Source organism: Megascapheus bottae, chromosome 7, assembly GCF_031878675.1.
Source record: "Megascapheus bottae isolate mThoBot1 chromosome 7, mThoBot2.hap1, whole genome shotgun sequence".
In the NCBI taxonomy this organism is placed as follows: Eukaryota; Metazoa; Chordata; class Mammalia; order Rodentia; family Geomyidae; genus Megascapheus; species Megascapheus bottae.
The window spans coordinates 66,238,685-66,254,032 of NC_143515.1; the positions used below are offsets into that span (position 1 = coordinate 66,238,685).

General features: G+C 47.8%; 2 protein-coding genes across 3 annotated transcripts; both read left to right on the plus strand.

Moving 5' to 3' along the window:
* Mpv17 (mitochondrial inner membrane protein MPV17) lies at positions 1-11,735 on the plus strand. 2 transcript variants are annotated; one of them, XM_090337280.1, is made up of 8 exons: positions 1-86; positions 385-458; positions 8,971-9,086; positions 9,314-9,406; positions 9,702-9,797; positions 10,009-10,041; positions 10,239-10,291; positions 11,156-11,735. In XM_090337280.1, coding segments are annotated over exons 1-8 (537 nt in total). In that variant the 5' UTR covers positions 1-84; the 3' UTR covers positions 11,226-11,735. The 2 variants fall into 2 exon arrangements, with proteins under 2 accessions (XP_090193406.1, XP_090193407.1); XM_090337281.1 differs by lacking the exon at positions 1-86 and adding an exon at positions 109-130.
* A 3,197-nt stretch (positions 11,736-14,932) lies between these two features.
* Ucn (urocortin) lies at positions 14,933-15,328 on the plus strand. The gene has a single exon (XM_090336180.1). It carries the CDS (start codon positions 14,933-14,935, stop codon positions 15,326-15,328), a length of 396 nt encoding a protein of 131 aa, XP_090192306.1.
* The last annotated feature ends 20 nt before the right edge of the window (positions 15,329-15,348 follow it).

The following is a 15,348-nucleotide window of genomic DNA, read 5'->3' on the forward strand; positions in this document are numbered from 1 at the left end:
CCAATCCGGGCCCTGGCGGTGGCGGGCTGTTTCTAGAGCAGGGTTGCACTCCGAAGAATGTGACTTAGCTCCAGTCGAGGCTGAATGTAGGGACCGGCTGCTAGCACTTTTCGGGGAACCCAGACTCTAGGTGGAGGCTCCCATCCGGCTCCGGAAGCCTCAGCCCCGTTTAGGGACGGGAGGTCTCAGAGGGCTGCCACCGGGGTCCGCAGCTGCCCACTGCCGTCCCCAGCTGTCTGGTGCCCTGGGGCAGGATGCTGTCCGGGAAGCGTCCCACAGGAGGCCGCTCCCCTGCCCACGTGGAAGCGGAGAGCGGAGAAAGGGTGAACACAAGGGATTGTGGACGGGGGCAGTGGGAGTGACCCTCTCCTTTTGGCTTGACAGGAACATGGCACTCTGGCGGGCATACCAGAGGGCCTTAGCTGCGCATCCATGGAAAGTCCAGGTCCTGACAGCTGGTGAGTGTGTCTGAGACCAGAATAGGACCAGAACAGGTTGATTTGTGAGTCAAACGACCTTCACTTCACTTCCTGCTCCTGTTCAACCTCCTGCAAGGGTTGCTATCACTTGTTCCAATGTGTGTTTTGGACAGTGAGTTCCCAAGGCTAATTTGAAGGGTTTACATAGTTGGTTTAACTGTGATGTAGGATTTGAAAAAAGCTGAGCGACCTATCCTTAGAAAGTATGGGCATTGGGCCTTGAGTTTGGCCTAGTGGTAGAGTGCTTGCCTAGCATGCACAAAGACCTGGGTTCAATTCCTCGGTACCACATACATAGGGAAAAGCCAAAAGTGGTACTGTGGCTCAAGTGGTAGAGCTCTAGCCTGGAGAAAACCCAGGGGCAGGGGTTAGGCCCTGAGTTTGCCCCAGGACTGGCAAAAAAAATAGTAATAATAAATTAAATATATATGTATATATCTATGCATTGTCTCAAGAGGTCCCAAGTTGGAAACTAACAGGTACTTCTGTTAACATTTTATAGTATGCAAAGTACTTTGTGTATGTGCATGCACAGCATGTACATCAGTCCTGTTGCCAAGTGCAGGTGAAGGTTAGTGAAGTTCCTCCTTAAAAGTAGATTCTTCACTTAGGGTCCTTGACTTTGATTACAGAATAAGAATTTCTGGACAAGTCACTAGTATGAAAACTTGGTGGAGCTCTATTGACTGAGTGAGTAAGCAGGCAAGCTGAAAGACAAGCAGAAAGGAGAAGGCTAACAGAGTGTGAGTGCTCTTAAAAGGAGAGTGAGATACAGCTCTTTGGCTTTCAGGGATATATGGTAAAGGCAGAGGGTATGACTTAAATATAGGAGTTTATCTTTGCTCTCAATCACTTTTGGTGTTACTACACTTTCTGAGTTTTTAGATGTATAGATCATTTCTTCCAGGTAAGAATGTACCCTGCTGTGAAATAGATGCTTATCCTTGAGATAAGGAAGGTGTCCTGTTGTCTACATTTTGGGTAGGAGGTTGCTTATATTTTGGAGAAATATTTCTCTCAGAATGGCATACATCTTGCCGAGCATGAGAAATGCATCTCTCAAGAAGGAATGCATCCTGTTGCTTTTCTTTGAAGCATAGATGGTACTTTTGTTTTTAACTACTTACTTTCTGAATTGCCTTCACCAGGCCTTATTTTCCCTAATTTATCCCATCTCAGTCCTACAGTCCTAGAGGCTTAAACTCAGTGCCTGGGCACTGTCCTAAACTTTTATTTAGTTTTATTTTTTTTTATTTTTATTTTTATTTTTTTTTGCCAGTCCTGGACTTGAGCTCAGGGCCTGAGCACTGTCCTTGGACTTTCTCAAGGCTAGAGCTCTACCACTTGAGCCTCAGCACCACTTCCGGCTTTTTTCTATATATGTGGTATGCGGTACCGAGGAATCGAACCCGGGTCTTCATGCATGCTAGGCAAGCACTTTAACCACTAGGCCAAACTCCCGGCCCCTTTAGTTTTATTTTTTGCCAGTCACTGTGGGGCTTGAACTCAGGTCCTGAGCACTATCCTTGTACTTTTCTCAGGGCTAGAGTTCTACCACTTGAGCCACAGCACCACTTCCAGCTTTTTTCTATGTATGTGGTTCTGAGGAATCGAGCCCGGGGCTTTTTTGCATGCTAGGCAAGTACTCTACTACTAGGCCAAACTCCCAGCCATGTCCTGAGTTTTTTTGCTCAAGTTAGCACTGTACCATTTAAGCCACAGTTCTGCCTTCAGCTTCTTGGTAGTTAATTGGAGATAAGAGTCTCATGGACTTTGCTGCCCCAGTTAGCTTGTAACTGTGATCCTCATATCTCAGCTTCCCCAGTAGCTAAGATTACAAATGTGAACCAATAGCACCTAGCTTCAAAGCACTTTTGTAAGCTATTGTGTCATAACCACTCCACAAAGGTCTATGTGTTAGAATCACTTGAATTCACATTTAATACTCTTAACAAGTGCTGAAATCAAGACTCTTACTCCTGTTTATTTTCTGTGTAGTATTTTTATTGTAAAATGCACATACATCTGCAATTTAAACAGTACTAAAACAGTACTAATCAGCATCAGTAACCAGCTTGAGGACCCCCTGAGTTTTTTTCCATCACCCATTTGTTTTTCTTACAATTTGTTACCTATGTGGTCTCTATGTGCCTCCCAAACAATCTATCAACCAGGATTTTTGTGTGTGTGTGCCAGTTGTGGGGCTTGAACTCAGGGTCTGAGCACTGTCCTTGGACATTATCTCAAGGCTAGAGCTCAACCACTTGAGCCACAGCACCACTTTTGGCTTTTCTATGTATGTGGTACTGAGGAATCGAACCCAGGTCTTCATGCATGCTAGGCAAGCACTCTACCTCTAGGCCAAACTCCCAGCCCCTGTTTTTATTTTTTGTATTGTTTTCTGTGGGACTTGAACTCAGTGCCTGGGCACTGTCTCTGAATTCTTTCACTGAAGTGAGCTATTGCTCCACTTCCTGTTTTTCTAGTGGCTAATTGGAATAAGAGTCTCACAGACTTTCCTGCCCCAGCTGGCTTTGAACCATAATCCTCAGATCTCAACCTCCCAAGTAGCCATGATAACAGGTGTGAGCCACCAGCTCCTCTTTGCAACAAGATGGAATAAAGATAGGTGATTAGGCAGGGAAAGCACCAGTGGCCTCTGACCATCAAGGCTAATGCAAAAAGTGGTCAGGTTAAAATGGGGCCTTGCCAATGTTTAGAAGAAGGAAACTATATTCTACTGAGGACTGTGTGCTGAGAAGACTTTAGGGGAGGGATGGAAGGCAACTGAAAGCTAGAATGGAATAGGAATTCTCTCACCAGAATAATCTTACATCAGCACTGGAAACCAATCTCACTGTATGACTGGACAGGAGATGGACTCTTTACCCCTCTTTACCCCCATTCCAGTCTCCTGGGCCCAACCACCGCTTGTCCTGTCCTCAGAGTGTCGGTCAGCCTGCATGACTCACCTGGCTGTGTGTGTGGTGACTCATGCTGGACTGTGTGGCTGTGATGGGAACTGACACGCTGGGCCCTTTGCCCAGCCTCAGATTCCCTCAGGGCCCATCACTGCCAGATGGAAGGTTCCCCATCACAGCCATCAAGAATAGGGAGGTGTTGTTCCACCCAAGGGATTTATAGCTAAAGAAAGGCAAGACTTAAAGGTTCAGGGGGCCCAAACACAGAATTGAGGCTGAATGGAGATTTGGTCTAGCTGTACTCGGGCCCTTTGGCATCATATTCTCAACCCTCCCAAGGCTGTGTTGACATTCCAGTTTACACAACCTGTAGCCTTCCAGAACTTTTTCTCAGATTTTGTTCACATCTTTTCAGACACTTTTTTTCCTTGCTACTCAGTGTATTTGGGCCAACCTACAAATAGAGGAAGTAGATTTAGCTCACTGGGCCATTTTTGGACTCCAACGCAGCAATTCGTAAAGCCCCATGGGATAGCTCATCATACTGGAAAACAGAGTTCAGACTTGGAGCTGCAAGACTGAGATGTGGATCTCAGAGCCATCACACTTAGTAGTACAAATCAATAAACTTCTCTGGACCTCAGTTTTTTCATTTAGGACTTGAGCTGAGTTCTATGACCTTCCAAGGTCAGTATAGAGATAACCTGTGTGAAGAGGCTTTGGTGCTTTAGCAAATGCACAATAATTAGCCAGGCAAAGGTGGCTCATGTGTAGAATCAGGAGGCTGAGTTTTGAGGATTGAGGTTGGAAGCCAGGTGGAAGAGACAAATCTGGTACTCTAATTTCCAATGAACTAACAAATAGCTGGAAGTGGAGCTCAAGAGGTAGAAAACCAGCACTCTGCCACTGGAGCCACAGTGCCACTTCTGGCTTTTTGAGTGATGTGGTTCCAGGGAATCAAACTCAGGGCTTCATGCATATTAGGTGAGCATGCTACCAGTAGGCCACACTCCTGGCCCAGCAAACTACTTTTTATAGTGAGTTTGGGGTTGAGTTTGTTCCACGTAGCATAAATGTGAACAGGGATAAGGTCTTCACTTTGGCTGTACTTTGTTAAGGAGCAGGAATTGATTCCACAGAAAGAAAGAGGAAGAAGCAATGTAAGAATACATTTACAAACTGGCCACTCTTCAGACGGCTAGTAGCTTTGAACTGATCAAGAAGATCTTTGAAATCTTTTTTTTTTTTTTTTAAGGATAAATAGCCCTTTTTAGAAAAAAGATGACAGCTTTATCTACCAGCTTCTATCCCACATTGGCCCAACTTTCACCCCAGGGAACATGAGTTCCCCTCCACTACCTTATTACAGTCACTAGGGGCACCAATAGTGAACCTACGCAAGGTTCTGTCAGGCTGCACTGCAATCAGAGCTGAAACATAGTCTAAAATGATTCAATGGAAGTGTTCAATTTGTCAGTTTGGCCCAAGCCAGAGTCAGGAACAGTCAGTGTGGGGAGAGATCGACTGTGTGTTCTATAGAGTCTGAGTCACCTTATCCCTTCCTTTCTGGAGAACCCTTTCATCCTCAGTGAACCAAAGTCCCAGCTCCATCCATCTTAAGCAACATGCCCTTACTATGGGAACAGCTGAACTCATAGTTTCCATGGAACCTGAATTTAATGAACCAGTTATGACAGCCCAAACAGGTCTTGGAGATGATCTAGTTTCATCTAATAGTACAATAAAGGAAACTGAGTCAGGAACAGAGTGATGTACACTGAAATCTCACATTGTCAGTGATGGAGCTGTCACTGGAACCTAGGGCATGACCTATTGCACTTCCCTGTACTTGAGACTACTGGGCATGGGGATGTGATGCCACTTGAGCTCAGCCTAGGCACTTGAACTATCCATTCTGTCTTATTTTCTAGCAATAAGACAGAGTTAAGACCAGGAGTAGGGATAACATTCAGACCCATCCTAAGGGATTTGTTTTCCCTTCCCTCATAGACTTCAGCTCTCCCTGAGGCCTGGGCTAGGTCATGGGAAAGCTGGGCACCTGTGGCTCACACTTATAATCCTAGCTACTCAGGAGGCTAGATCTGAAGATTACAGTTTGAAACAAATCTTTGAGGTTCCAGTTAACCATCCAGAAACCAGAAATGGATCTGTGGCTTAAGTGGTTAAGGGCTAATGGCCTTGAGCAAAAACAAAACAAACAAAAGCTCAGAAACAGAACCGAGCCCCTGAGTTACAATCCTAGGACCAGCACACACACACAAGCATGCACACATGCACACCCTGGGAAATAATTTCCATATCACTATAGAATTTGTTCCCATATAGACCTTGGAAGTGATTGGGGCTTTTCCACTCAGTTCTGTGGGTAAGGGGATGGTGCCCAGAAGCAGGGTTCTCTTCCTCCACCTCCAGATCTAGTGGAGAGTGACGTCATGAGAACTGGCATCTACCCAGGAGCATGATGTCACACCCACGCCACTGTCTGCTTGCTGGGCTTTGTGCCCAGCTGGCATTGGGGCATAACTGCCCAGTAGCATCTTTCCCTATACCACCAGGACTCTGGATATTATGTGTCTGCAGGCCTTCAATCCTAATTCCTGAGTCCAAGAAGGGAATCAGCATTGAAAGAGTTGAAAGAACCAAATATATCCAAGAGGGCCTCTAGAGTCTAGAGGTTTATTAGGCTCTGTGATAGAGAAGGTAGGATGAGGAGTCTGAATATCTGAGTTTTTCTTGCTCAAGGAATGATTGGAGCTGGGTGCAGTGTCTCACGCCTATAATCCTAGCTACTCAGGAGACTGAGTTCTAAGGATCAAGGTTCAAAGCCAGCCCAGGCACAAAAGGACCTGAGACTCTTGTCTCCAATTAACTACTAGAAAACAGGGAGGTGGGGCTTGGCCCAAGGGTAGGGTGGTAACCTTGAGCTGAAGAGCAAAGGGACAACCCCAGGCCCAGAGTTCAAGACCCTATGACCCACCAAAGGAAAAAAAAAAAAAAAGAATGAATGATTGGGGTTAGAAGTGTAGGCCTTGCTCCTTGCTTGGCCTACAGTTAGATGGTATGGACTTGCTGCAAGTCTGGGGTCCTGATCATTTGTGGGTAGAGGACAAACTTGGGTCTGACCTGTCTAAAGTGACTAGACTTGGCTAGAAGTACAGAACTCCACACTACCCGCCCACTTTTGCTGTTTCAGGCTTGATGGGAAGTTTGAGGCCTAGAATCCATCTTTCTCAATGGTTGCATAGCTCCAAGACTGTGGGATCAGGGACTTGAGTTTTCATTCTAACTTGTTTGTTTTATTTACTTTTGTGTGCCAATACTAGAACTTGAACCCAAGGCCTGATTCTCATTTGGTTTTTTGTTTGTTTGTTTTGACTCAAGACTGGGACTTGTGACACTGTACCACTTGAGCCACAACTCTGCTTCAAGTGGTTAAATGGAAATAAGAGCCAGGTGCTGGTGGCTCACACATGTAATCCTAGCTACTCCCAGTCTGAGATCTGAGGATCATGATTCAAAGCCACCCTGGGCAGAAAAGTCCCTGAAAGACTTGTATCTCCAATTAACCACTCAAAAACTGGAAAAACTGGAAGTAGTAGTGCTCAAGTGGTAGAGCACTAGCCTTGAGCACAAAGAGGCTTAGGGATAGCACCCGGGTCCTAAGTTCAAGCCCCAAAATCAACAATACTCTTCCCTTTGCCAGACTAATCTTGATGGATGGCGCATAGGGAAGTGCCATTTGGGGGCAGGGGAAGGAGGGGGTAATAAACTCAGTTCTCCGTTGTCCTAATACCTGAAACTGACAAGTTGTTCTTCACATCAGATTTAAAATCCACCCCCTCAACCAGGACCAAAGCTTGTTATCTGATGCATGTGCTCATTGGCTGGTGCTCCACCACCTAAGCCACGCTCCCAACCCCAAGCCTTAGAACCAGCATACCTTTTCCCAGAGTAGTCCTGTTGTTTGGAGTCATACACTTGACTGACTTTCTGAGCACCTAGCAAGGACTTGGTTAGATGTGGTAGGAAATAAGAGACCCAAAGGTTCTGGCATCCTTGCCCTTGGGAGGCCATGTGTTCTGGGAAGAGCCACTGTGGGAGTTTCTGGGGGAAGTGAGGCAGGACTGTCTTGATGAGCCTGCCAAGGTGTCCCAGAGCTGCTCGATGACCAGCAAGCAGTCCAGGTCACCTGGGGGTGACCATCCTCATCCCCGGCTCCCAGCTTTTCCTAGCTGCCTCTGCCTGGGCTGCTCAGGGGTGGGGCTGTTCAGAGGGTAAAGGGGAAACACAACAGTAAAGGTGCAACAGTGTGGACGTCAGAGCCAACTCTAGACTGAGGCACAAGGCTGAAGGCTGTGTTTGCTCAGGGATAATTGAGGGCATAGGGAGAGCAGTGGCTTCAGGACTGGAGAGGGCTCTCATTACGCAGGGAGACACATGGGTGAGCTGGAGATCATAGACTACTCCCAAGTGGCCTGTGTTAGTGTCTTTGCTAGCAGCCATCACGCCACCAACATGACTGACTAGGGTCTCTGTAAATAGTGACAGTTCCGTCTTGGTGTCTGAGGCGGAGGGTGACTGCCTAGGGCTGTTTGGAGCTGAGTGTGCAATGGTGGGATACAGAGGCCTGGGGAAGATGACTCTAATCCCTGAGAGTCGGGGTTTGGGTTGATTGTATGGATGCGTGCCTGGGACTCGTCCTTGCGGAGACTCCTACCACCTCAATAAGTCATCTTTCTGCCTGGACCCATTTGAGCATTATCCTTGTTACTTACAAATAGAGACCTCAAGTCTAATGTGAAGCACATTGGCTAGGGTCTTATATTAGGCTAGGGGAAAAGAAAGAGGAGTTCTTAGTATTGTACACATGATCTAGTCACAGTGTGACATCCTTTCTAGAACTAGAAAGGGCAGTGTCTAGTTGACAGACCACTCAGGCTTGGCATTTACTGGTTGTCTGAGATCCCGGACTTTCATTTTCACATCTCAGAAATCAGCATGGGGATGAAATTACCTGTAAGGTCCTTTCAGTTCTGACAGCTGACAGTACTCAGCCCTGGGACCTTTGCTTCTCCTGCTGTCTGCAATTTTGTGTTTGTCTTTTTTTTTTTTTTTTTTTTTTTTTTTTGGTGCTAGTCATGGGGGTTGAACTCAGGGCCTGAGCACTGTCCTTGGGTTTTTCTCAAGGCTAGCACTCTGCCACTTGAGCTACTTCACCACTTCCAGCTTTTTCTATGTATGTGGTACTGAGGAATCAAACCCTGGTCTTCATGCATACTAGGCAAGCACTCTACCACTACGCCAAACTCCTGCCCTCCCCCTTTTTTTTCTACTCAATGCAGAGTTCTTGGGCCCTGGTCTGTGCGTTCAGTTTCTATCAGGACACACATGCAATGTGAACATCCTGGAGGAGAGGAGGGCTTGAAAGCAGCAGGAAGGAGCTTATCATTTGGGAGAATGAAGCCCTGGGGCTCAGTGCCAGAGTCACATTCAGTCAGCAGACTTCCCTTTTGGAAGAGATTCTGACATCCCCTATGTACCCTGCACAGGGTCCCTGATGGGCTTAGGTGACATTATCTCACAGCAGCTCGTGGAGAGGCGGGGTCTGCAGGAATACCAGATAGGCCGCACCCTGACCATGGTCACCCTGGGCAGTGGCTTTGTGGTAAGTTCTGCTCACAATACCTCAGTGCACTGGGCAGTGGAATTCACTTTCTGCCCTCCTGTACTTTTCCTTGGCTTCACACACCTATGCTAGCCTGCCCCCTCTTTTCATCCCACTATCTGCCTCTCCCTGGATCTGGTTTCTGATGCATGGGAGGAGAGCTTTGCAATAGGATAATAAAGTATCCCTCACTGCGTCCTGCAGCCCTGTGTGGGGTTTATTTTCAGGGTCCTGTTTTAGGAGGTTGGTACAAGGTTTTGGATCGGTTTATCCCTGGCACCACCAAGGTGGATGCACTGAAGAAGATGTTGTTGGATCAGGTGAGTGAAGGAGAAAAGAACTGGGGAAGGTGGGGCTGGGAGTTTGGCTTAGTGGTAGAGTGCTTGCCTAGCATGCACAAAGACCTGGGTTCGATTCCTTGGTACCACATCCATAGAAAAGGCCAGAAGTGGTGCTGTGCTGCAAGTGATAGAGCTCTAGCCTTGAGAAAGTCCAAGGACAGTGCTCAGGCCCTGAGTTCAAGCCCCAAGATTGGAAAAAATAAAAAAAAAAAGGATTGGGGAAGGTGCACTTGGAAATGGTGGTGCTTAACAAGTTCTTACTTCTCTTCCCTAGGTGGGCTTTGCCCCATGTTTTCTGGGCTGCTTTCTTCCACTGGTAGGGACCCTCAATGGACTGTCAGCCCAGGAAAATTGGGCCAAACTACAGCGGGTAAGTGGATCTCTGCTGGCCATAGGACTACCACAGGAAAAGGAAGCAGACAAAAGTAAAGTGCAAAGAGTCTGACCAGGGAGGAAAGGAGCTGAGGGGAGTTTGGGGCAGGAATGTGCGCTGGGAATGAAAGTCCATTGGTAATACTCATGTAGGGTGATGGCAGCAGCTTGGGTAGGCAAGTGTTAATTCTTCCTTTTGTTTCCCCCAGGATTTTCCTGATGCCCTCATCACCAACTACTATGTAAGAACTGACCCTTCACCTGGCACAGGAATCCCTCGTGTAGAATTACTGTCTTATTTCCCCATGTGGGCATCATGCTCAGGAAAGCACTCACATTGAGCTTTTTGCATGTAGGAGCTGGAGTAGGAGCAGGCATGGGTGAGTCTGGTGCTCTGAGGGGAAGCAGCCACTGACTTTTACCTTCTTTTTTTTTGCAGCTCTGGCCTGCTGTGCAGTTAGCCAACTTCTACTTGGTCCCACTGAATTACAGGTATGTCAAATCCCTACCTTACCTTTCAGGGAAGATCTGGCTTACCAGTAGTTGGAGACAACATTTCAACCTTGACTTACTATAGACCCCCAATCAGCTTATATTTCCCTACTCAAAGCTCCTCATTTGATTCAGAACCTCTAGTCCTTTATAGAAGCTGCCCTGAAGTATCCCAATTCATCTGTCATATTCCTAGGGAGGGTTCTGCCTCCGCAGCTCTTGTCTGCATCTTGCATACCAGCCAAGCAAGTCATGTAAATGTAAGTTTCTGAGTTCAAACATCAGTACTGCCAAAAAGAAAGAAAGAATACTAAATAAATAAATAAATGCTTACTAGAGTGGAACTAAAGATGAGTTGTTAGAATGCTTGCTTGCAAATTGTCTTGGAAATGGGGAAAATGTGAAATTCTTCAGTGAGGAATAGGACTTGGACACCATATCCCAAACATTTGAATTCTTCACAGCACTCTAAAACTACATCAAGGTTAAAGTGAAGAAGGTGCCACTTACTATGGTATGCAGCACATTCTTTGGAAGGTGAAATCTCTGCAGGTACCGGATGGATAGATGAATGTGTTTAGAAAGAGCCTGCACAGGGGAGCAGATCACAGAGCCATGGATGACAGGAGATTGCTGGGATATCTAAGCTTCTTTGACCTTTCTCTGAGAGGCAGAGCACTGCAGTAGCTTAAGCATCCAAGCTGGTTGTCCTCTGGTATGAGTTGCATAGTTCCTCCACGGAGCTGAAGGAAGGAAACCCAAATCTGGAAATTCTCAGCATACGCCCTCCTTTTTAGTCATACTTTCCCTAGCTTGTCCCCTTTCTACTTCTTTTTCCTCTTCATAAGTGTCTCTTTCCTTTAGGTTGGCCATTGTCCAGTGTGTTTCTGTTGTCTGGAATGCCTACCTGTCCTGGAAGGCGCATCAGAACTAAAGCTACTTTGCTCCATCGCTTTCACCTTGCAGTGATGCACCTTGACCCTGGAATGGTTAGATCACATACTCAGAGTGGCACGTCAGTTTCTGTGGGGGTGGGGTTGCTGCAGTAGAACTACTGGGGTTAGCACTCAGAAATGGCACATGCCACTCTAAAATGGACTGCTTCTGGAATAATCAGGTTTGAGAACAGTGTCATTAGTTTAGTTGTGTGAACATCAGAGAGCATGCATATATGAGCCTAGATGGTATAAGTCAGCACCTAAAGTAGATTCCTGATAGAAATGAGATGCATAGGCCAGGAGTTTGGCCTAGTGGTAAGAGTACCTGCCTAGCATGCATGAAGACTCTGGTTCAATTGGTACCACATATATAGAAAAAGCCGGAAGTGGTGCTGTCACTCAAGTGGTAGAGCTCCAGCCTTGAGAAAGCCCAAGCAAGGATAGTACTCAGGCCCTGAGTTGAAGCTCCAGGACTGGCAAAAAAAAAAAAAAAAAAAAAAAGAAAAGAAATCAGACGTAGTAAGGACTGGAAGTGGTAGAATGTTTACCTAGCAAGAGCAAGGCAATGAGTTCAAACCCCAGTACCACACACACAAAAAAATACATAGTAAACAAAAGATATGTCAGACTCTGCCAGCGTAACATGGCTTATTGTTTTAGAGTAAGCTTTTTCCATAAGTAGTGACACAAATAATAATACAGTAAATACAGTAACGAGTAACACTGTCATTTATTTTGAATCGTATTAGTGTATGTAATTGTATATACTATACTTTTCTACAACTGTCAATCTTAGGCTTATTTCTGCCAGAATCATATGAATAATGTATTACACTATGATGTTATGACAGCTTCTTTGACTGGGTGATATGAATTTTTCAGCTGCTATAATTTTGTGGTATGTTGTCTGACATTAACTGAAACATTGTTATCATTTTACTATTTCTACATAATACACCTTTTGCAAATAATTGTTGAACTATATGGCCTTCTCAACTTCATACCCATATTCCAAGACATAGCGTCCATCCCATTTTGCATAGTTACTCTTTTTTTTTTTTTTTCATGGGGCTTGGACTTGGCCTAATTGCTGTCTCTGAGCTCTTCAGCTCAAGGTTATGGCCCTATTTCTTGAGCCACAGTCCCACTTCCCATCTAGTGATTAATTGGAGATAAGAGTCTCACTGTCTTTGGTGCCTGGGCTGGCTTTGAACTGCGATCCTCAGATCTCAGCCTCTTGAGTAGCTAGGATTACAGGCGTGAGCCACCATGCCCCACTTTGCATGGTTACTCTTCCTTTTCCCTATCCTAGTGCTCTTTGAACCCTCTCAAAACTCTTTATTGGTTCCTCAGTAAATATGTTATTAAATATGTAATCTGGAAACTGCAGAGGTCGTGAATAAGATCTAGCAGAAAATTATATAAAATATAGCTGAAAAGAAGTGTAGTCCTCCAAGTCCACCCTTCTTTTGAAAAAATGATCATGGGAGTGCTTGCCTAGCATGCACCAAGACCTGGGTTTGATTCCCTGGTACCACATACATAGACAAAGCTGGAAATGATTCTGTGGCTCAAGTGGCAAAGCTCAAGCCCCATGACTCGGGCGGGGGGAGATAGACACTAGTCAGGCACTGGTACCTGCAATCCTACAATTCTAGCTCCTCAGGAGACTGAAGTCTGAGAATCATGGGCAGGAAAGTCCATGAGGCTCATCTCCAATTAAGCACCCGAAAACTGGAAGTGGTGCCGTGGCTCAAGTGGCAGAGCACTATCCTTGAGCAACAGAAGCTCAGAGACAGTGCCCAGGCCCTGAGATCAAGCCCCAGGACTGACAAAAATAAAAAGGTGAACACCAAAGTCCATAAAAGTGAAGTAGCATACCTGCACCATGTTTTAGTGACAGAGTAGAAACTGGAACCCAAGGACCAGAAGTGAGGCCTAGTAGTAGAGTGCTTGCCTAGCATGTACAAAGCCCTAGGTTCAATTCCTTGGTATCATATACACAGAAAAAAGCCAGAAGTGGTGCTGTGGCTCAAGTGGTAGAGTACTAGCCTTGAGAAAAGCCCAAGGACAGTGCCAAGGTCCTGAGTTCAAACTCAAGACTGGCAAAAACAAACAAACCTGGAAACCAAGCGGTTTTTTTTTGTTTTATTTCCTTCCCAGTGACATGAACTAGGTGAAAAGCATAATAAAACTGTTGCAATTAAGCTGGGTGAGGTGGCTCATGCCTCAATTCCTAGCTACTCAGGAGGCTGAGATCTAAGGATCAAGGTTCAAAGCCAGCCCTGGCACAACAGGACCTGAGGCTCTTACCTCCAATTAACTTCTAGAAAACGGAAGTGGGGCTTGGCTCAGGGGTAGGGTGGTAGCCTTGAGCTGAAGAGCTCAGGGACAGTGCCCAGGTCTAGTTCAAGCCCCATGACCCACAAAACAAAACAAAACAAAAAAAATTGCTGCAGTGAGGGACCTATATTAAGCTATCACTGTGGGTACATTTGGAAACAGACTGGCTTTTGTGATCTGAAAGCCAGAGTTTTCCTGGGGCTTGAACTCAGGGCCTAGAAGCTGTCCCTGAGGTTCTTTTGCCCAAGAATAGTGTTCTACCATTTGAGCTACAGGGCCACTTGTAGCTTTTTTTTTTTTTTTTGTAGTTTACTCTCCTGGACTTTCCCTCAGATCTCAACCTCCTGAGTAGTTAGGATTACAGGCATAAGCCTGGTGGCGTCTGACTTGAGATTTTTTTACTTATTTAAATACAGTATCCCAGGCAAACAACCATAGAATTGAATCCTGGGGCTGTGATAAGGTCAAGGACCTGGAAAGACTGGCTGTGACAGGGTCCTTTGAATGGGTGTTGGCTCGGTGCCTGCAGCACATTCCAGATTACCTCAGTTGTCAGCTAGGTGGTGGGAGACTGGGGACTGGGTTTGACAGCACTATGTTCTCCAGAACTTTTGGCCCATTTCTCCCTGGCCCAGAGGGTCAGCACCACGGACAGCCCCCGAGTCCCACCCTCCTTTCGTCGGGGGAGGGGGAGCCTGGGACTAGCCCTGCGTGGGGCCAGGCCCTAGTGACTTCTGGCTGTTCTGAGTGGACGAGGACTCCCTTGCAACCCAGAGCAACCTTTACATCATGGCCATCCTCTTGCGATACTGGTCCAGGGCTGCTTCCAAGACTGGGCCAGGAACACGCGGTCCAGTGTGTGTATGGGGGGAGGGGGTGTCCCTCGGGGCTGGAATCCGCCGGACCCGCAGCGTGGCTGTCATTGCCTCTACAAGCAGTGCTTGCTCTCCGCTGACGTCAGTCCTCGCAGTCCCGGTGCTATATAAGGCTGGCCGCGGTCCCGGGACAGACCCCGAATTCCCGAATTCCCCAAGGCGACCTCCTCCTGTCCCCAGGGACCCGCCGGAGCTCCGTGGTGCGCCGGGCAGACGCGCTCTGACACCCTGTGAGTGGCTGACAGCGATGGTCCAGACTCCCTCCGCACCAAGACTTTGCGCCCAGCCTACCCACCGCCACCCGCCGGGAGGGAGGAAGGGAGGGCACGAGGGATGGAACGGAAGCGGTGCGGCGGCGGGGTCTGGTGGGCAGGGGGTCCTGGCGGGGGCGGGGGGGAGTGCGGGAAGGGGCTTTCGCCCCCTGCATCCGCCCCAGGCGCGCCTCACCCCGCCTGCTGCCCCTGTGCGTCCAGGCCGGCGGCACCATGAGACCGAGGGGATGCGCGGCGCTGCTGGCGGCGCTGCTGCTCTGGGCACAGCTACACCCCGGGAGCAGTCAATGGGGCCGGGCAGCGGCGGTGGCGGCGGCGGCGACAGCGGGGGTCCAGGACCCACATCTGCGATGGAGCCCCGGGGCGCGGAGCCAGGGGGGAGCCCGTGCGCTGCTCTTGCTGCTGGCCGAGCGCTTCCCGCGCCTGGCAGGACCCGCGCAGTGGGAATCTGAGAGCACCGGCGAGCGGCCGCGACGGGACGACCCTCCGCCCCTCTCCATCGACCTCACCTTCCACCTGCTGAGGACCCTGCTGGAGCTCGCGCGGACGCAGAGCCAGCGGGAGCGCGCCGAGCAGAACCGCATCATATTTGACTCCGTGGGCAAGTGATCCGCCCCGTCTAGGTCGGC

Excerpts from the sequence above, each read along its gene's own strand:
- Ucn (XM_090336180.1), top strand. The coding sequence starts at position 14,933 with ATGAGACCGAGGGGATGCGCGGCGCTGCTGGCGGCGCTGCTGCTCTGG.
- Mpv17 (XM_090337280.1), top strand. Across the intron at positions 9,407-9,701 it reads AGAAGATGTTGTTGGATCAG|GTGGGCTTTGCCCCATGTTT; the intron begins GTGAGTGAAGGA and ends TCTCTTCCCTAG. Across the intron at positions 10,292-11,155 it reads TTGGTCCCACTGAATTACAG|GTTGGCCATTGTCCAGTGTG; the intron begins GTATGTCAAATC and ends TCTTTCCTTTAG.